Below are 21,713 nucleotides of genomic sequence, written 5' to 3'. Positions count from 1 at the left end.
AAATACAGTCTATAAAATGGACACAGCTGGAGAGCCTTATCAGTATAACAAGTGGATGTAACACCTTGTAGACATAGTCCATAGTCTAGTATGATAATGTCAAACACTCAGAAGCAAATAATGGTAAATGAGCCTTTATGTACAATTTATTATTATTATTATTATTATCATTATTATATATTAGTAATACTTTTTTTGTAGATAGATTACCACTTTATGTTTGGGTTTATGATTATTCCTGTGCCTGTGTGTAAACAGCAAGAATAACGTGTATGTATAAACTCAAAACCTTCCTTCACCCTCAAAGGATTACTCATCCATTTCCACATGGGCGCCAGCATCCAGACTGACTGTAGTTCCTGCTGATGTTGCTCAGCGAACCAATAAGCACAGCCAGCGACGGGCCCGCCTGAGATCACCGCCTTAGAACAAAGAGTCACAGCCTCTGTCAACAAGCTTGCTTCATTGACTCCCGCATCGGTGTGCAACAAACACAAACAACGACAGCTCCGGACCAACAAGAAGTGAGTGAGATCTCTTTGTTAGCAGCTGGAGAAATCACCGTAACTTAGTTCTCACACAACACACATTTGCACAAAACAGCAAGTCAACAAGTGGCATTGCGCCCCCCCACTCCCGCCCCATGCAAAACAGGGACCATTCGTTCGCCATTCTGGGCACAGAGCCAAGCATCCAGATTCTTTGGAGCACGCCACCCGTTGCCAACCTGGGGGCGCCCACTTTGTCGGCCGTACAGCTGCTGCTGTTCAAACGGGGTGGCATGCTCTCACAAACAGCTCCTGTTCCAGGATTTAAAGCAGTCACATCTCACTCGTTAAAGATCCAAAACACACAACAGATGAAAATCACATTCATATTAGCGCCCTAATGCACACAAAAAGCAACACAGATGCACATGTGAATGCATACACACACAGACACACACGCACATACAGAGCGTACCCCTCCTCCTCATTTTATGGCTTGTTTTCGACATCAGCGGGAATTGAGTCGTGCTGAAAGAGAATTGACCATTGTGCTGACAGGAATACGCTCTCACCCTCAGCTGCACTACTCCAGCCAGCGCTGGGGACTGTAACAGAATTGTGCAACAGCTTTTGTGTTGATCACTGCATGCACAACTGCAAAACGGGAGACCTAAGTTCACACTGCATTTCCCATCACTCACAGATCTAACAAGTCCCCCCGAAGAGCGGGTTTATCTTTGGGAAGATCTGGCATCTGTTTGATTTAAATAACAGTTTATGAGATTTATGTGCATTTTCAGGCAGAAGAGTACAATTTACTGCTGCAGGAACTGTGACAGATCCACAAACTGTGGCTCAACATTTCAGCTTTGGTCATGGAAATAAAACTGAAGATTACAGCCTGCAAGTTTCTGCATCAACAACATGAAAACACACACACACACACACAAGAAATGCAATCAAAATCACAGCATCAAAAAAAGTTGTTATTCAGCCACAAGCATTCCTCAGTCACTCCCTCGCTATAAAAAGGATGAACACAATACCCCCCACACACACTTCCCCTATGTTAGAAACAGTGTGCTCATCCAAGAGCTGAACTGGCCTTTTCTTCCTCGCACAATCTTTATTTGGGGCCACGTGACAGAAAAGCATTCAAGTTGGATTGCAAGGCAATCAGATCATCGCTTGTTAGGCCTACATCAGGACTGCAGATTTGGACACCGTCACAACTTACTATCTTGACTCTAATGCAACAAGAAGTGCGCGTGATCTCTTTTATAATAGCTCTTAAAACAATAACACCCTTGAGCAGAATGAGTGCACATAGAGACGATCGATTTTAAACTGTGTAACATGCATTAATATATGAATGAGAGAAAAAAAACAACAACAAAAAAACCTAAATGTAATTAAATCTTTAACCAAATGTGCAATTAAATGCCGGTTGCACAGAATTATCTGTAAGAAATGTCACATTCACATACATATATGTATAAAATATAAGGCGGCGAGCATGCAAAAACCTCGGGCCGGTTATTTACATCAGTCTAAAACGCTGCAGTCAGAGCGTGTTTGTTTGCCTCATCTTACCCACCCACTAGCCCACATAAACATTGCGCAGGCCCCATCAAGCCCTTTGTCCTATATATCTGATGTCGCCAAATGTCATGACAGTCCGTTATATGCTTCAATATGCAAACGACTTATTATAGCAATAACAACATAATGCATTTTTTTTTAAATCCCAGCCGGTTAAATCTCCCGTCCGCGGCGGCGGGAACGGCGGCGGTGACACCGTTAAATCCGCTCCGTGCAGGAAGCGGTTAAACGCTGCAAAACACCGCACAACAACAACAGTGAAGCGTCGCCTGCCGGTCGGACCCACGTACCTTCAGGCTGGACTTGAGTGGTCCTTTGGCTGCGGTGTGGTTGAAGCCCGAGGCTATCTCCTCCTCGGAGAACTCCTTGAGGCTCCCGTCTTGCATGAGCACGGTGTAGACGCTTCGCCGGGCTCCCGCGACCGACAAGTCTCTGTTTTCCTGCTTGACAGCCTGGACCACTCCTGTCACCGGGGCACCGTCCCCCGTCGGACTCGGCGCATAAACGCGGCTGCCGAGGACCGAGCGCTTCACCAGGCGCCTCGTGTGCATCTCTAAAAACTGTTTCACTGTATTCAAAGCCGGCGAGCCGGTAAAATTAAATCATTAACCGTCGAATTATAGCCGGTAAACAGCGTCGTGAAAAATACAAAACTGCAGCGGGTAGACTACGCGCTCCAACAGCCCTGACAAAATGTTAGAAAGGGGCAACATACTCGGAGGAGGGGGAAACTCCAAACAGCGTCCGGAATGCACCGCGCACAAGCACCCCGTAAAAAAAGAAACAAGAAACCGACCAGCTCTGAATTAGTAGCCGACGACTACGATTCATTCGCCGCTAAACAACCTCTACATCCAACCGGCTACCAATCTTCCTCCGTTCGACCTGTTTGTTTTCCTCTCTGCTCCCTGCGAGCTGAGGGGGCGGCGGGAAAACGCGGACTAATCGCCGTAGTCGTGAGCCGAGACGACACTGGTACACGATTAAGTAAAAATGGTGGCTAATACAAGGCAAACAGCTTGAGCATAGAAGCACGGGAGCCAGCACGTCGAATTTTTCCGCCCCACACGGCTCTGTACCCCGACACCTCGCCGTATGTGTTACAAAAGATTGAAATTTGACCGTTAACCGGCTCCGGTTCCAACTACTGCCGCATCCAGTCCGCCGTCACCTCATACCGAGCGGGGACTCTACCGGCGGAATGCTGCCTGTAAACATGTGCGGTCCGGCGGCCACGGCGGTCTCTAATTGGTCGGCGCTGCACACGCCTCCACAAGCCCCCACCGCTCCCCTTCTCCTCCGAAAGAAGGTAATGCAACCGGGGAGGATGCTCCATTGAAAACAATGACGCAAGGAGAGATTGGAAGCGAGAAGGGAGGGGGTTATGGCAGAGGGAAGAAAGGAAAAAGGCGGGAATTTAGGCTGTGGAAGAGAGAAGATTTGGACCAGGCAGCAAAGCTTCATGCTTTAACCTACTTGTACAGCCTACTTTTCAGGTGCCGTGGGACCTCTGAATTACTATGATCTGGTTAAAAATAAATAAATTAAATGAGCTGAACTGGTCTGCCTTTTTGCTTATAAAAACAACAGGTTATTTCCCTTTTTTTAACCTGCCAGTTTTGTTTTGGTAAAACTGGTTGTTAAACATAAGGTCCGGGGGCCATAATCGCCCTGGCAAAGACTTCAACCGGTCCCACCGTTTTAGAACAAATAAAGGAAGGTATAACTTTTTTCACTCTTAAATATATTTTCATAACTTTTACTGCTGTTTTGTTTTTTATAGATGGATAGATAGATACAATGGCATTGTTTTTATCATTTTGCATCTTTATAACAGCACAGTGGATTTTACACCAAGTGCAAACTTTCACTTTGAATTCAAGGGGTTGCATTCATACAGTCATTTTCAGATGCTCAAAAGTAACTGGAGAGTTAACCAAAGGACCTATGACATTGATGATGTTTTGGCTACTGATAGAAGTAGCAGGATAAACAGCAGAATGTGAAGTGTACAGGGCTACACTCTCCAGATAATGTCTCAAAGCATGCTGCAAAAGCAACCCAAAAGTTTCTCAAATCAAAGAAACTGGATATTTTTCAGTTGCCAGGTCAGTCACCTAATCCCAGCCCAATAGAGCATGCTTTTCAGTCCCTGAAGAAAAAACTGAAACCAGAGAGAAACCCACAAACAAGCAAAGAGGCAATACAAATAAAAAATTGTGCTGTTGTATACTAATGGACCTAATTGTACAGAACATCGTAGAGCAGGGATGTCAAACTCATTTTACATACTGGATCATATAAAGCCCATTGTCATCTTAATTGGGCCTGACCAGTGAAACTTGCTTTTTAGTCAGTGCAAAGAAGTTGATTAAAATGATTAAAATATAGTTAAAAGACCAAAATTTTCCAAAGATGTCCAATAGGCCAGATTGAAGGCTTTGTTGGGTCAATTCTGACCCCTGGGCCTTATTTTTGACAACCCTGCAATAGAGCCTGAAAAGGAGGAAAAGGAGTAGAAGAAGCAGAAAGACACAAAGAACCGAAAGGGGAGCAGAGGAGGACAGGAAGGGGACAACAACAGGTGTGAGGACCCTTCGATTAAACAGCATTATGCTTATAGGAAGAAGGAAAAAAAAACTTAACATATTTAGGGATGAATTTATATCATCATAAATACATTTTAATTTTCCAAGGATAGACAGCGGCCTCCATAACATTTTAGAACTGTAAGAAAAAAGTCAGCAGGGTCTTATTAAACACTTGTGCCCAGGGGTCTCTAACTTGATGACCGGGGTAGCCCCCTTCCTTCAAATAATCTTAAAGCCGCTTCAGAGGGCTGTTAACCCTCATATAGCTGGCATCACGTACTAAATGAGACATTTAAAAGTGTGATTTCACAAGCTATCGCTCTCTGACAACCAAAAAAGTCACGGGATAAATCTCTCTCTTGAAAAGAAAGTTCAGTTTGATAAATCAAGTGTGCCAGCACGCTGATTCATCGTAATTATCACCCAGCGTGGCAGAGAAAATACACCAAAGAATGTTATCGCAGAAACAAATGACCTAATTAATGTCAAACGTTAATGTTTTTGGAAACTCTTACCCAGCGTACAATCCTTCTACAAGACATCGCCCCGGAGAATTAAAAGACAAAATGGCACCATTTATTATACTTATATATTTAATAGAACAATTCATGTCATAAAATATTTACATGCACAGAATGGAAATTGGACAGAGTGGAGTGACAGATGTGGCTATAACCACCAAACCAGGCTTTGCCCTTTGATCAAAGGCGGGTGTCACCATAGAGTTGTCTGACGGTCGTGAGCGGGAGGAGGGGGAGGAGAAGGGAGGGGGCGGGGGGCAAATCATCTCATTTAGTGAGGGAGCTTCTCCAAACCTCTACCACTCTCCCCCCCCCCCCCAATCCCTATAAGGAAATATGTGTTTATCTGACCAACAGCTTGAGAGAATAATTTTTTGGTGCAAGTAAGCATCTATTAGCGGTGTGTTTAAGTTTTGTCCTGATTAGATTTGGCACCAACACCCCCCCACCCCATCCCACCCCCACTTTGGCAGATCTTCCTTCCTAGTCAAAAAGAAAACAACAAAACTGATAATTAAAGACGTTTTTCTCATAAAATACTGGGAGGTGTGTGTGTGTGTGTGTGCGGGGGGGTGGCATTTAAAATCCTCTTTCACAGTAGCAACACTGGGAGATGGGAGATACAACAGCATTTCAAATGTATATAATTTATTAATCCGATAGCAGTCAGAGCAGGCCGGCCACACTTGTGTGAAACCACGGGCGAGCTCCAGCATATCTAATGAAACACAAACCCGAAGCTGGAGATACTGTAACGCTGTAATATTCTGATGTGGGTGGAAACAGATGACACCGATTTTTTCTGCAAAGAGGTTACATACTGTAGCAATGATAAAAATAATAACGACGACAAAAAAAAAAGATATTTACAGCACAAAGCAGAGGCAGTATTCATTTAAAAATAAACAGTAACGAGGCAATTTCTTTTTTGTGTTTAATAAAAGTACCACAGGGTCTTAATATGCATGTACCAAAAGGAGCTGTACCATATGTCTGCCATTTAAATGGATATTCTCAGATATGAAACGCCATCAACAGCTAAAATAACATGAAAACATGGTTGAAGTTGCTTTTCTTTTTTCTTAAAACAAGTCATACAATCAGTGCTTTTAATCTTATTTTAAAACTATATGACTCTGGACATTGTACAAATAAGTAAAAGCTCACATTAAATTTCCAGCGAGTAACAGTTGATTAAAATACTCCTCTAACTACAAGCCTCGATTGGCACTGTCGTCAGTTCAAGCTACATAGAGACAGGCATGGTTTCCTGTATTTAAAAGAAAAAAAGAAGCGTTAGATGTTGAAAAGTGTGCAGCGATGTTAACTGCTTTCGATAATCTGTACTTGTGCTTTAATGTGGACAGAAGACTGTACCAAGAATAGACTCGAGGAAACATACAAAGTACAATAATACAAGCTCGTCGCGTCATTTCATCACAATATGTCATCTGAACTTGTTTGACCAAAGTGTGCAAAATGACAATATACACTGACACATTCATTTTTCTTTCTTTCTTTCATTTGTTTGTTGTTTTTTTAAAAACAATGAACTCTTTAAATGCTCTGGGGGGAACACGTACCTAACTGCCACAATCCTCGCAACTCATTTTCATTTAGTATCTCAGTAAAAACGCTAGAAATTTTATTTTTTTTATAAATGCCTATTCGCTTTTTTCTCTCACAGACATACTTTAACATTTCACAATTACACAACAATAATCGTCTTCAAATAAATATGAAATTCACAAAAAAAAACCTTTGACAATGACTGTAGCTCTTCTAAAAGAACAAAAAAAAGCTTTAAAAACGTGTTGCGACACTTCCCTTCTCTCTTCACTCCTCGTTTTCCGTTTTTTTGGCTCGCCACAGATGACTAGCGTCAACCTGCGACACGCTAAGCCCACACATATGCGCCGTGCAGTCTGAGCAATGACACGTGTGCGCGGCAGGGAATTCATCAGCTGTGTTAAATGGTGAAAAATCTACTGAATGCAACCTCTGTCTCTGCTAACCGTTTGGCAGCAAAACTGAGAGGGGTGGGAGAAACCTAATTCCTTGTGGAGAATGCACAGTGGAGGTGTTGCCGACCTGACAGGAAAAAAGCCTAAAAATACACCACCTGACACCTCAATAAAACATGACACTGAGTCACTCGGAAGAAACTAGAAAGACTAGCAGCTGCAGAGGGAGCACACAAACAATATAACCTTCACGTGTGTAAGTGCATGAATTTCACCATCACTTTATGGCACTGAATTACTTTTTTCTTTTTCTTAGATAGTGTCGTTAGCTAACTATTAAAATGCTGCATGAGCGTTGCGATTGGATATTTATTTGGTAGTTTAACTATTGAATATTTTTCTTCCACAATCAAGTGTTGTTAAGGCCCACCAGTACCGATGACATTCACCATGATTGATGAACTAAAGGAGTCAAGTTTGGATATGATAAACCGTACCCAGGCTGTAAGGAGGATGCTCTTGCGCGGCTGGGTGGATGCTGTGGCGAGCTGTTTTCTGTTCACAAGTCATGCGCCCAAAGCATCCTTGATAGCAAGCTTAAAGCACTGCAGCGAAGTCTGTTAGATGCATCCAGGCGATATGAGGAGGGGAGCGGGGACGACGACTTAAAGGCGGGACATTTCTGGGCCCAGACCCAGCTCTCCGACGCTTTCATAGTCGGGCTCCGCCTTGCCCACGTCTGACCCCTCGGCTCGGTGCTCATCCTCTGAGCTATTAGTCTTTGGGATGCGGATGGTTTCGTAGCCTGGGTCTGTGCTGTCGGCGGGGCCGGGCTCATCGGGTTGGCTGTAGATATCTCGAACGGTGGCGTAGAGGTCACCGGAGGAGGAGGCCGGGACCAGACCTTTAATCTCCGCTATGCTGCTGTAGTCGTGCTCTTTGTCCTCCTCGTTAACAGCGTCGTCACAGTTTGTTTTGTTGACTGTGGAGTACACCGCTGACTGAAATGGCACAGAGAGAGAGAAAGACAAAAATGACACAAACCGTTAACCACAATCATGTTGTTTTTCTTCTTCTTTAGTTGGGCTATTACTCATCTAATATCGCCAAAAAAGCTGCGCGTCAAAAACGGCACAACAGTGGAGATAATAAGATTGTTAAAACACTGACGCATTCATACTCAAGGACCCCTGCTACGTCCCCCCCAAGCACATTGTGTGATGTTATCTGACTATTTTTCCACTGTGTTCTATTTTTTTTTCTCGGGTGCTCGGAGCATTTGCATTCGCATAGCAGAGGAGCTGCTGTCTCGGGACCGGAGACGTCAGTTTTGGGAATAAGGGAGTTTAACACACACTTACCTCATTGTCTGACAGAACGTGGTTGTCGAACTTCGGAGCAGGAGACGGAGGGGAGTGTAACTGGAGGAGAAAAGAACAAAATAAACAAAAAGAACATTTAGATATGGGAGTATAAAAGGATAAAAGGAAAAGACTGAGGTTTTAAGAGCTTCCACGGTTGCTTAAATCACCCAACAGCAGCCGTTAAAAGAATCTGAAGGTATGTTACACATTTTCATTTTCAGGAATTTAGATGCAATCCGGTTGTAAAAAAACCTCTTTTTAATATATATCAAAGCAAGGCAAACCCAATACAGCAAGCAGAGCTGATCCAAACGGCTTTGAAGGAATCAAATGAAGACATAGTGGACTTCATATCGAGCTTTATTATTAAAACATGCTGGCAAACTATCGACAAGTTCTCAGAAACAGTACCCAGCAGAAAAGCACCGTGAGTATGAAAGAACGCCTGGTAGCTGATCGATAGTGAAATTCTAAAGTGTTCCCAGCAGTGGGACGACAACACGCTCTGCATTTTTGCTTTATACAGTCGAGCACGCGAAGCCACAGCTCGCAACAGGCACTCGTTCATTAAAAAAATTAATAAATAATGGAGTGAAAGTCGGTAGGCTGCGACAGAGAATGCGATGCTTTTGTGCAGTCTCTGTCCACTCCGTCTTATGATCAATGAGAGGGCCATTAATCAAAAAAGCACATCTGACAGCAGCACAAAACACCTCAGGAGCCTAATAAGAATCTCAATAACCCCGCCAGCACTGACTAAAGAGTTTATGTCTTGTGGAAAATAATAAGGAAAAGGGAAAATATTGTTAGGTTTTTTTTTAATTCAGATGTAGTCCTTGGACAATCCAAGGTTAACGGTAATACACTTGTATTAGGGGGAATGTGTTCCCTGCTGAGGCACAGCACTCGATGCCTCACGCGAGCTACAACGTTAGCTGTGCTCGGAGCCCATCCATCAAACTGTCCACCGCAGCTGTACAGCCGAGTATCTTCATGCAGACACATGTTTCTCCAGCGTTTTCTCCAAGCACTTAAATCAATATGATGACTTTATGGTTAATGCATGTTTGGAGACATGATTACTTTTATAGATCCAACATACACTCGTGATGCAGCTGACGCCTTTTGCATTTCACTTTAATTAGCCAACCAATTAGGCAGAATGCCCCCAGAGGAGTGTTTGCACGAAACAAGGACGTAGGTGACGTGACCCAGACACCGCACCTCCAAGTTTGTTAATCTAATGTGAAGCTCGCCTCAAGTATTATTGCAAATTAAAGTGGAATTTTTTAATTTAGTCGGCCGCGCATCAAGCATCTAAACTGCAAATGGGTGTTAAAATTTGAGTCGTAAAAACTCGATTGTGTCCGCGTGAAACATTTCTTTTATTAAACGAAGAACCGCGACAGGACGGGTACTTGTTTTGTGTCGATACACATCAGGACATTACGTCTGACAGATTAATATTTTGCTGTGTTGCAGTAAGGTGGTATGCTTATGTCTGTGGGTATAAGGGAGGATTATGGGAGCTTGTTTATGTGCACGTAGGTGACACAGTGATATACGGGGCAACAGGTTTGACTGTAAGCTGATTATAGCTGTCTCAGAGGATGGGCGAGTCAGGTGTCAGTGTGTCCGTCACAGTGACGCGCATGTTAAGACACATATATATTATATGAGCATGAATAGACCAGTTCAGGGTGTTGGAGTTGCATGTAGTTGGTCAAGTACATACGGTTAGGTTTTGCCTCTGTGAACAGTTGAGATATAATTTAAAGGAAGACTTTCAGCTTCAATTTAAGGGGTTCGGCAAAAGAAATGCATTAAATGCAGGCCTTTTTATTTCTGCAGCCACCTGTAGTTGCAACTTGTTTGTGGGTCTTTCTGCCTTCAGTAACTTAGAAGCTGCTTTAGTGGGCAGGAAATCAGGTGACCGACTTTTGGGTTGCTTTTTCACTTCACTTTGAATCATTATCCATTTTTGCAGTGACGCATGTTCCAATCAGTTTAGCAGCATTTGTCTGAATCTGATAAGGGAGTATAGCCCTGTACACTTCACAGATCATCCTGCTGCTTCTATCAGCGTTCACATCATCAATAAACACCAGTGTCCCAGTTTTACAGGCAGCCATACATGCTCATACCATAACATTGTCTGCAGCATGTTTGTTCATCTCTATTTAAACTCTCTAAGAATTTTTTTATTGCGGGCAAAGTCTAAGCTGGACTTCATGTTCTTGAGTGTAACCAGTGGTTTGCACCTCTTTTAAGCTCTCTCTGTTTCTCCATACCTTGTAGACCAGGGGTGTCAAACACAATGCCCGGGGATTAGAATCAGATTCTATTCGAGCCTACTGGATGTAAAGAAGGGAATAAATTTTGGACGTTTAACTGCATTTTCAAAGTTTACAGCTTCATCTCTACTGATAAAGAGAACCCCCATGGCCATTCATGCTACACCAAAGTAATTAGACCTCATTTTGACAGTTCCATTGAACAGCTATGCTAACACTTTGAGAAGAACCTTCACACAACACTAAAAATGCTTCAGTTGAGCCTTTGAAAATGTGGTACTATGTAAAAAATGGCTAAAATTCCTAAAAAGTTAATAATAACAATAATTTTGTGAGACCCCTTCAATTAAAGCTGAAAGTCTGCACTTCAATCACATCTTGACTGTTTGATGTTCACCACCAACTGCGATGGCGTACAGCCGCAAACTTGTAAACTACATTAAGACTAATATATATTCTCTCCCATACCACAAAATCCATCAATAGTGATTCTCTTTAGCAACAGCTCAGCAGTGCTGACACGCCACATATCACAGTTCACCTGGACCGTGCCCCCCAATGTATACCCTGGCAGCCCAGAGGCTGGGTCAAATTCATTTCCTGCACCTTGCATGAAAAGCCTGCAGGCGACACACAAGCAAATGACTGCAAACAAGTGTTAGTGCTGTTTATGGCAGTTCAATCACTGTTCAGTGCACACAATCACAGAAGCCGTGAAGAAAGGGTCACAAAGGCTGCGGACGTGTGTTTCAGTGTAGCTGCGGCAAATATTACAATAATAATAAGCAGGTGTGTGTATGTATGGAAATTTACTGCATATAAGAAAAAAGTGCCACTGTGTGTGTGTGAGAGAGAGAGCAGCATTTACTGAGCTGCTACCTGGGGGGATTCCTTTCAGACATTTACATTCATGCACCTCTGAGATTGCCTGTGTGTGTGCGCAAGAGACAGAGACGGAGAGAGAGTTTCTATAGCCCATATCATCCATCATGAAGCCAGACTAACTGTCGTAGAGATGGTGGCCAGCTGGTGCTCACTAGGCGCGCGCACACTCACACACACTTGGTCAGACAAGACAAATCACAGACGACTCCTGGTCATACATGGGCGTAAACCACAGGGAGCCAAGAACATTCATGCTTAACCTTAAATACGCCCCAGGGTGTCTATGCATAGCAGAATATATGTAAACACACACACACACACATCATAAAACCTGCATGTGTGTTTGGTGTGTGTGTGTGTGTGTTTAACTTGAGGGGATGGGGGAAACTAATATATATGCGGGTGGATGTTAAATTCTGTGTATTTTAAAAATGTGCAAGTGTGTGTGTGTGTGGGTGTGGGTGTATGGTTTCCAGATCTGTGTGAAGATACATTTGGAATTTGCAAGATTAAGATTTTATCACAGATATGGGGGTTAGACGAGGCCATGCCTGCTGTCCAAACGAGCAGCAGTGATGAACTAATTGGCTACAAAAACACCAGAGACAAAGGAACAAAGACGTGTGAATAAAGTAAAAAGATACATCAACACAGAAAAGAGGGACCCAAACCTAAAGTTCAGAAAAATACAGAATAGTTCTGGTTTATAACAACATGGGTCTTCTTGTTGCTTAGTGCTGTTATTTGTATTTGGTGCAACAACTTACACCATTACTAAGAGGAAAGCAGCAGTTAGACAAACGAGCAACCAGACAGATTATCATAAAGAGCGTATTTAAAGCAAGGACAGTAAAAACATAAATAAATGGATTTATCTTCCGAGTTGGAAAAGCAAAGCCAACGTGAAGGTGCCTCAACCCTGCATTCTATCTGATGGCCACCAGATGGCGACAGCTGTGGTTACAGAAAGACTTTACTCCTATAAAAGGCTAATTCGCTTTCCTTTCGAATTTTCTTTCATCCACTCATTTTCGATGATATTAAATAAAAAATTTAGTCTATTTTAAAAGTTTTGGTCTTGGTTTGTATTTTAAACGGAGGGTTATCTGCAGTATGATATTGCACGCTCATTGGCTAATAAGCTATCAGTCACAAGTTGCAGTCAGATGTGCCCCTCATCACATTGGGTCTTTTTACAACAAAGATGGCGATGGCAGAAACGCTCATCTCCGGGTACTGCACCTCCCTCCCACATTTTAAAGACATGTGTAGGGTTAGTTTAACTGGTTACTGTAATGTTTACCGCTGTAACCACTTTAATCTAGTTGGCTAACCGACAAATATTCACTAAATAGAAACACAAAGCATAACAGAGCATCCGTGTATCTAATTAGAAAGTAAAGCAAATTATTGACCTGAAGCTAACTTATCTTAAGAGGAACAAGAATACCTGTGCTAAAATGCAATGGACCAACAACACCACAAACTCGTATATCTTTTTACACTGCCCCCTGGTGACAGCACACTGGCATAACACTGTAAACAAATGTATGTAAAAAGTGCTGTAACATTAGAAGTATAATTTAAAAGTACTTTAAGTTAAGAGATGATCTCTGTGGCAGACTTGATAATGTGATTCTTTGTCTGATGCAATTCTTTGAGCTGAGAGTGTGTTGGTTCTCTGATGGATCTCAGCATGCTGTAAGCAGCAGCAGCAGCAGCTCTGCCCTGCCTTGTTCAGTCCATGATAATGAACTGCTGTGCTTCTCTTTTTACCTTTTCTTTTACTCTTCCTCCATCTCTTCTTCTACACATCTCCACATCTCACCCTCTGTAGCAGTTTTCTTCTCCCTCATCCTTTTTTTCTCGCCGCCTCCTTGTTGATGACTTCATTTGTATGCTCCTGGCTTTCTTTCTTTCTTTTTTTTCCCTCCTTGTCTCTCACTCCCCTCTTTCCTCCTCACCCGTCATGCCTGCCAGTCCTTTCCGAGTTTTTTCAAGTCTCCCATCATCTCTCTGTCACTATCTCCATTTCATCTATTACTCTCTCCTGCTCTTCTCACTTCGGCTCCCATTTTCATTTTTTTCTCTCCTCCCTTCACTCCCACACCGTGTTTTTTTGTGTGTTTTTTTTTTCCCTTCTCACCATCAAATTTCTTTCTTCGGTCTGCCAGTCTCCATAAAGCACCACGAGATGTCAGCTTAGCGGATAGTAATTGTAGCGGAGAGACACATCTCTCTTTTTCTTTCTTCTCTGTGGTCTTTATCTCAAGCCAGGCATGATGTTGAGAAGATGACCGACATCAGCTATATATTGGTATAAATTGCGTTATTAAGATGGGGAGAATGAAAGAGTGGATCCCTATCATTACTGTAGGATGATAAGTTTCGGCCTTTTTATGCGTGTGGGTTTGTCAAATGGAAATCTTATATTAAGACTAAACTGACTCAACTTTTTCCAACAACGTTCCATTTTTCCTCATGGAATAATGCCACAATTAAAGCCCATTTGCTCAAGAGAAGCTTTGCTGTGTTTGTGGTTGTTGTGCTTCGAGAAAAAAACCTCGCCATCCCGTTCAGTAGCAGTGCAACATTTTTTGGGTGGTGCATCAAGTGCCATGATGCTAATTTAACAAAAGTTTAAGAGCAGTTTGCAGTTTAAGAGCTCCAGGGTCACGGCGTAACTGAAAATTACAACTCTACTTATTATTCTTGTTGTTAAAAATGTAAAAATTAATTTAGTTTCTCCCTTTTTTCCCCCTGCACAGCTCCATTAAAAGCTTTTCATTTCTCTGTTCCATCAAATTAACAATGTTCATTATGCAGATTCTAGCTGATTAAATCTACATGCAGGAGACGCATAACACACGCTGGGCACCGTACTCAGTGGAAGCTGAGAAGCGGCGAACACGTCTTTCTCGACCGCACGACTGAATCAAACAAAAGAAAGTAAAATGCAAGATATAGTATATTTTTAGGGTGACATCATCGTATCAAAGATTTATTTGGGTGTTGTAAAATATTTAAAAAAAAATTTATGACATCCAGTGCTTGACAAATTTATTAGACCATCACTCAATATATAAGGTTTGAGCCACACTTGATGTTAATGTTAATGAAAATTAACATTATTGGTAATTACCAAATTTTTTCTTAATTTAATCAAAATGGATTTGATTTGATTTTCTGATGATTAAAATATAATTATTTTTAGCTGAGAATTTTCAAATTTACCACTTTACAAAAAACGTAATTAAATTATATTTTATATTTTAACATTATGTTTTTAATGCGACAATATAATTATTGTTATCCATGAATTTTCAAATGTGCTGTTTTGCAAAAAACGTAAAAAATGTTAAAGTACATTATTATTTTTTTCTATTAATATGCACAATTAGAGTTATCTACTTACATCCCTGAACAGAAAAAATAGTTTTATGTCTACAAAAAAAACACACATTTAAACAATTTTTTGACTGATTTGTAAAATTGAAAGGTGATCTAATAAGTTTGTTAAGCGCTCTAAACGACAAACGTTTTTTTACTAGAATGTCTAGAACTGCATTGCATTGCTGTATTTTTCTTGTGCTATCTTTTTTGTTTCATTCTACATAATCTTAACAACAATAGCTGCTTCATTCCTCACCTCCATGTAACCTGTCCTCCCTGGCCTTTAAACACCCTCCTGCTCTCACTCTGAATGCATTATAGCGAATACGAATGAAATATTATCACTATAATTTTCTTTTTAAAGTGGTGTTTTGTCAAGATGGTCAAGAATGGATTCATCGTTTTTACCGATCTGAGTATTTTATGCCAAGGGAAATTGAAAAATTACTTTCCCTGTCATATATTTTCATCATCTGACTAATGCTCATTTTCCCCGTCGTCACAGGTTACTTTTCTTCTTTCCTGCCACGCTTCCTCTCGCTCACGATGACACATTGAATGAAAGTTGACTCTAATAAAACTGCTCGCTCTTTAATCAGACGCCGCCTGTAATAAGCAACTGCGGTTATACAGTACAAATATTCAATCACTGGAACGCTCCTACATGCAGCACAGCATAAATGAGACCTTACTTACAATTCACGTGGGGCTTTCTCACAAACATAAGCTAATAAGCACACCCACGAGCACCATCTTTGGTTGCTGGTTGATTCAGAGTGTGAGGAATCATCTAGCGTCCCCTTAGTTATGGTTAATGGATTGGAAAATGGAATTTATCCAAATTTCATCAAAAATGTTTGTTTTCAGTTCATGTTTTAAAGTTGTTGTTTTTTTTAGTAGAAATAAAACCAAATTATGGTCCAGTCGCAAAAATGACATAACGTTACCTTTTCACATCTTTTCACAGATTTGCCTCAAAAGTGTTGAAAATGTGTACGATGTCATATCAAGTATAAACGAAGATTTCCAACCGTGTTTGGTGATTTGTGCGTAACTCACACGAGCATGCTTCATTCTAGGGATGCACCGATACTGATACTGGTATTGGGTATCGGGGCCGATACTGTAAAATGTGTGTGTACTCATACTCGTAAAAGTTAACCGATACCGAGAACCGATACCAACTTATTTCATTAATCAGAGGGTAGCTTGTCATTTCTGTTGTAGTTTTGTAGATTGGCCACTAGGGGGACATGCCGCGCTAAACAGGCACAGGGTTAGGCGAGTGAGACTGGTGGCTCCAGATAAAAAAGAGAAACTGGAGGCTGCTGTAGCTAGGCTAAACAAAATGTCAGCAGTGTGGACCGGAACAGCCAACTTTAACTCAGATTTTGGAAAAGCGATGAAAAATGTCAAGAGAAAATCTGCGGGCAGTTAAAATGACCTCTGGATGACCAGCCAATGCCGGCCGTGGAAAACATAGGATTGCACCATCTTCTCAGCATACTCGAGCCGCAATATGAAATTGCCAGACGACCATACATCAGGGAGATAATGGTGCCAAAACTTTCTGAAGAGGTAAAGACAAGCAGTGTGTGCGATGTCAGTCCTCAGTTGAACAACACAGTGGACTGATGAGGAGTTTGTTCGTCAATGCCAAATACTTTCATTATTTTGTTTGTTTGTTTACAATATGGACACTCTGCAATAATTTAACAGTTTATTTTATTCTCAAACCTAATTTGTATTTATTTTATTCCAAACAGAAGTGTCTATTTATTGTTCTGAAAGCTCGAGACAGTGCCCAATAGTTCAGTGATATTTTGTTAAATTACATTGTGGACACTCCGCAATAATTTAACAGAAGTGCTTATTTTTCATTGGAAATTTTATTTTTGTGGTCATTTATATTAATATTTTATTTTTTATCAGCAGAGAGTAAAATAAAACCTGTCTTCCAATTCATTGCATTTGTGTGTGTGTGTGTGTGCGTGTGTGTGTGTGTGTGGTAGAAGCATCGGTTTTTGTACTCTGTATCGGCAAGTACTCAGATCCAAGGATCGGTATCGTATTGGTTTGAAAAAATTGGTATCGTTGCATCCCTACTTCATTCCATGCACAAAAACTATGCAATTATTTTACACATGCACACATCCACACCTGAATAAATACGAATCATTTATGCACAATTTATTAAGTTCTCCTCATCAATCTAATAATTTCACCTTTCAAAAACCTTTCTGTGCGTACAAATGTCTAAAACTACACATATCGTGTCTGTTGCTCACTTGCAGAACCTTAAAAGCACGTTGCATGCCCACGTAGGGTTTTGAGATAGATCCACAAATGTAAGATGCATTTAAGTCCCATAAATACTTTGAAATCTGTTACAGTATTCATTACCTCTGTCACTGCAACGTTTATAGAATATTTATGAGCCTTAAGTACACAAAATCAGAAAGACCTCTCATTTACCTGAAATATAAATGAGAGCCCCCCCCCCCTGGCTGAGGGAGACACACCTGATGTGCGGATCAAGTCCATCCCAGCTTCGGCTCAGCACTGTGCACGATGCAGACGGCAACAGATTTGCAACAGACGCAAAAAGATTTGCAATGTATCACAGTTAATTGCTGTATTACTGCAAACAGATTAATGTAATTGCCAACTTGACCTCACTCACTCGAAAACTGACCGCAGACTGACTCCGTCTTATTGCTGTTTCTCCCATTTTATTGCAGTCTTGATGCACCAAAGACAGTTTCAGGATGCCAATTCACTCTAGTAGTAGTAGTAGTTTCAGACCACGACCCCGTTTCAGTGTTATTCTACTTCAAAGACATATAGATCATGAGCTGATTGCACATGTTGACAGCAATGTTGGTGGCGCTGTGGTCTCTAACCAGTGTTTTCCGCCAGTGTGACTGTAGACTTGGTTTGCGTTCGTTTTTACATTGAAACAGGTGTTTGATGGCATCGTGAAATCTGGAGCATACCTTAGTGAAGTCATCAAACTGACACAATGCTTTCTCTAACCTCAAAAATGCCTTCAAATTTGTGAGACACAACTATAGTGGCATGTCAATTTTTGGTCCTCACAAAGATGTTTAAACAAGTAGAAACACGCGCGCGCACACACACACACACACACACACACAGTACCCTGTAGTCACTCAAAAAAAATCTCCAAAGAACTCCTAGAGACACGCACACAAACAAGCTTACCTCTCCATTGTGCAGCCCAGCCTCCGCGAGCCCGTTCATCATCAGCGCTGGCTGGTTGTCATTTTCATCCAGAACCTTCTCCGGTACCGGTGGCGGTAAATCCTCCTCTGTCTCCTCCTGAGGCTTTTGTTGAGGAACGGCAGCATTACCAGAGCGCCTTTTGGCCTCCATGTCTGCGCTGTGACGGCTCTTCTTATTCAGGTTGACAGAGGCGTACTCCGCCCCGGCGAAGATGGGCCCCCGCTCAGGTGTGCTTGGGCTGATGTGGCCGTTAAGAAGAGCGGGAGGATGAGGCGGAGGTTCGTCTGGACTCGGCTGGATGGTACCGTTTGGGAGGCCAGCCTCTGCAGGACCGTCTTTGAGCTCCTTGACCGTCTCGTACAGGGATTCATCGGCACTGACGTCACGTGAGGCCACGGCCATCTCCTTCACCACCTTAACATCAGAAGCACACACTGGTCTTACGTGCATTCGAAAACAAGAAATAACTTTTTGATGTTTCTGCCTCCTGGCTCTAAAATCACTCAATTCACCAGCCACTTGTGAAAAGATCCCTAGGCGTAAACAATCAATCAATCAGTCAATTACTCAGTCAAGCAGCATTACAGCATTACAAGCTTTAATCTCCTCCGCTGAGCATGTCTGAACTTACTATGAGTAAAGAAAAAAACCCCATCATTCTGCTGTTTAAAGGTGACTTTTAAACACTGACCTCATAAGTGCTGTCTCCTGAGGGTGGGGGTCCGTTCCCAATAAGGGCGTTGTTGGGAGGGATGCTGGGAAGCTCACGGTCCTGAGGGCACTTGGAGGATCTGAGCTCTGATTGGCTGGAGAGCATCTCCTCTGACAACTGGGGACTGGTGTCCTGTGTGTCCGTGAGAACTGGAGGGAAGAAGAAAAGAGTCAGGGCGAGGAGGGAACAGCATCTTTTTACGACATTGCATTTAACATTGACTATAACACGAACCAAAGCTGACCAGTGAACACGCTTCATAACAGCCATCACGTGTCAGGAAAAAACACACTGCATGAATGTTGTATTATCATCACGCGGTCTAAATATTAACTACGCAGACAACAATGGCAGGACATGACGAGCTGATAGGAACTCTATCGGCTTACTTGTACCGCTGGTGAGAGGCCCATTGTGAGAGGTGCTGACTGCCGCGTCAGTCGCTGGACTGTCTGCTGATTGGCTGACGTCTCTCTCTGAAACCTGCACAACAAAGGATAAGCTCTTTGTCACTGCTGCACCACAGCTCGCAGGCTTGGAGGCTTCAAGCAGATAAAACCTCTGTCTCAGATTCTTTAAATTACAAAAACACCTACAGAAATGAATTTGCACGTCTTCCTTATGTTGCACGGGATGGACGTCCGTCACACCTGCTTCATGCTTTCCTGACTCTTTATCTCGCTTCTTCTAAGCTTTTCCAAACACATTATTTATTACTTTAAGGTAATTATAAAACCGTTATGCATTCCTAATTAAGTGTAGCTTATTTTTACCTACCAAGAAAAGACATCTAAAGACAGCTAACAGCTTCTGCGAGTATGAGTAACAGGCAGCTCTTGTTTTATGCTGCTGATTTCATATTAATTCATTTATAAGAGGCACAAAAATTGAATCAAGCATAAGCAACACATCGAGCCGAACGGGGTAAAAGGACGGCGTCTGTAGTGTCACATTAATAATTATAATAACAATAGGAAGACGCTACCTTAAGGATACCCGCAGGGTAATTTGTCTCCCTGCTTGTCTCAATAGGAGGCTAAAGAACAACAGCTGTGAAGCTGGCAGGGACTCAGTTGTGTTGCAGTCGGGTTTAAACCATGCTCTGACAGGTTCTGTGCTTGCAACATCATATAAGCATGGGAAAAAAAATCTGCAGCTCTAATTAAACTAGCACAGTACAAAAAAAGCAGAAGGAGAAGAAGAAGAAGGGTTTAAAAAAAGCTCAAGTTTCCTGTTTTATCAGCCTAAGCTGAGCAGAATCAACTCTGAGAGTGAGCAAACACTCAGATCAACAGTGAGAAGAAACTAGTAATTAACAGAGGACGATTTATCAACATGCACTTCATGCATAAACTGTAATGCTTTAGTTTCCACGATGATTGCTCAGTCAGTCACTAATGAGAGAGCAGAGAAAGTCAAAACCTTTTAAAGAGTGCTCTTTGTCTGGGGTTTGCTGTTTTTCCTTGTGTGAGCAGAGGGACATGCATCAGAAGCTCCATGACTCCACCTAGTGGTCACGCACTCTCATAGCTGTCGGTGCCAATGACGTAATCTTTAGCTGTTTTATGAAACCACTAATTTTATGCTGTCGTTTCGTGATTTAGGCACACATTACATCCATCTTTCTTTTTATAGTCCATTAATCTTGTGTCATCCGTCCCAATGAGAATATCTTGTGTACACCACAGACGCAATAGCTCACAACTTCACCACCACTCAGGAAGCAGAATAGTGTAACGCTGTTTTGTGACTCGGACATGTCATCTTTGTTCTTATTAACCCCAGGCAGTGACAAAAGAAGCGGAAAATGAAGCATAAAGTTATAATACTCTCCAAAAACGAAAGCTAAACAAGAACCAGCGTCAATCTGATCCAAGCCGTCAAGGACGATAATCACTGTAATTCTCTTTTTTTTGCAAATTCTGTTACAATCCCATGACAATGTCTCATTAATTGCTCTCCCCAGACATTCACATTGTTTTACAGTTTCAACACAGCTAACATTAACATCTCCTTGCTGGTGTGTCAAATTATTTTTTTGTAGGTCACTAACTGTAAAACATTTGAGTGACACAAAGAAAAAAAGTATTGACAGCATAGATTCAACCAGGTGCTGGAAACATTCCTCAGAGGTTTTGGTTGGACTTGTTTGTTGTACATCTGTGACGTGAATCTCCCGTTGCACTGGTTCCAGCGTCAAGAAACCAGTTTGAGATGATGTGAGATTTGTGACATGCTGCTATCCTGCTGGAAGCAGCCAACAGAAGCTAACTGTTTTCATAAAGAGATGGACAAGGTCAGCAACGATACTCAGGTAGGCTGCGGTGTTTAATCAATCCTCAGCCGATACTACGATGTGTCCCAGGAAAATATTACACCACATTGCATCATTGTATCACCGGCCTGAAATGTTGAAACAAAGCAGGAGGAATCCATGGTTTCATGTTGCTTTCACCTTATTCTGACCCTACCATCCGAGTATCACATCAGCTACAGAGTCTTATAAAACCAGGTAACGTTTTTCCAATCTTCTACTCTCCAATTTGGGTGAGCCTCATTTTCCTTTTGTCAGCTGAGAAACGTACACTCAGCGTGGTCTTCTGCTGATGCAGGCTGGATGTGTTGTGTGTTTAGAGATGGTTTTCAGCATCCC

General features: G+C 42.0%; 2 protein-coding genes across 3 annotated transcripts in view; both read right to left on the bottom strand.

Moving 5' to 3' along the window:
- znf704 (zinc finger protein 704) overlaps nt 1-3,313 on the bottom strand; it is a 64,005-nt gene extending 60,692 nt beyond the window's left edge. The window contains exon 1 of the mRNA XM_006787865.3: nt 2,381-3,313. Within this exon, the coding sequence (XP_006787928.1) occupies nt 2,381-2,641 (261 nt within the window). The 5' untranslated portion in view covers nt 2,642-3,313. The remainder of the gene's footprint in view (nt 1-2,380) is intronic.
- Nucleotides 3,314-6,122: 2,809 nt separating this feature from the next.
- pag1 (phosphoprotein membrane anchor with glycosphingolipid microdomains 1) overlaps nt 6,123-21,713 on the bottom strand; it is a 60,914-nt gene continuing 45,323 nt past the window's right edge. For both annotated transcript variants that reach the window (XM_035906571.2, XM_006787867.3), the window contains 5 exons: nt 19,450-19,543; nt 19,040-19,209; nt 18,328-18,762; nt 8,528-8,587; nt 6,123-8,167 (listed from right to left, as the gene is read on the bottom strand). In XM_035906571.2, coding sequence (XP_035762464.2) covers nt 7,832-8,167; nt 8,528-8,587; nt 18,328-18,762; nt 19,040-19,209; nt 19,450-19,543 — 1,095 coding nt within the window. In that variant the 3' untranslated portion in view covers nt 6,123-7,831. The remainder of the gene's footprint in view (nt 8,168-8,527; nt 8,588-18,327; nt 18,763-19,039; nt 19,210-19,449; nt 19,544-21,713) is intronic.

The sequence above is a fragment of the Neolamprologus brichardi genome, chromosome 22 (genome assembly GCF_056152115.1).
Source record: "Neolamprologus brichardi isolate AB-2024 chromosome 22, ASM5615211v1, whole genome shotgun sequence".
Classification (NCBI taxonomy): Eukaryota; Metazoa; Chordata; class Actinopteri; order Cichliformes; family Cichlidae; genus Neolamprologus; species Neolamprologus brichardi.
The sequence above is the reverse complement of the archived record's forward strand: the minus strand, read 5'-3'. Positions and strand labels throughout refer to the sequence as shown.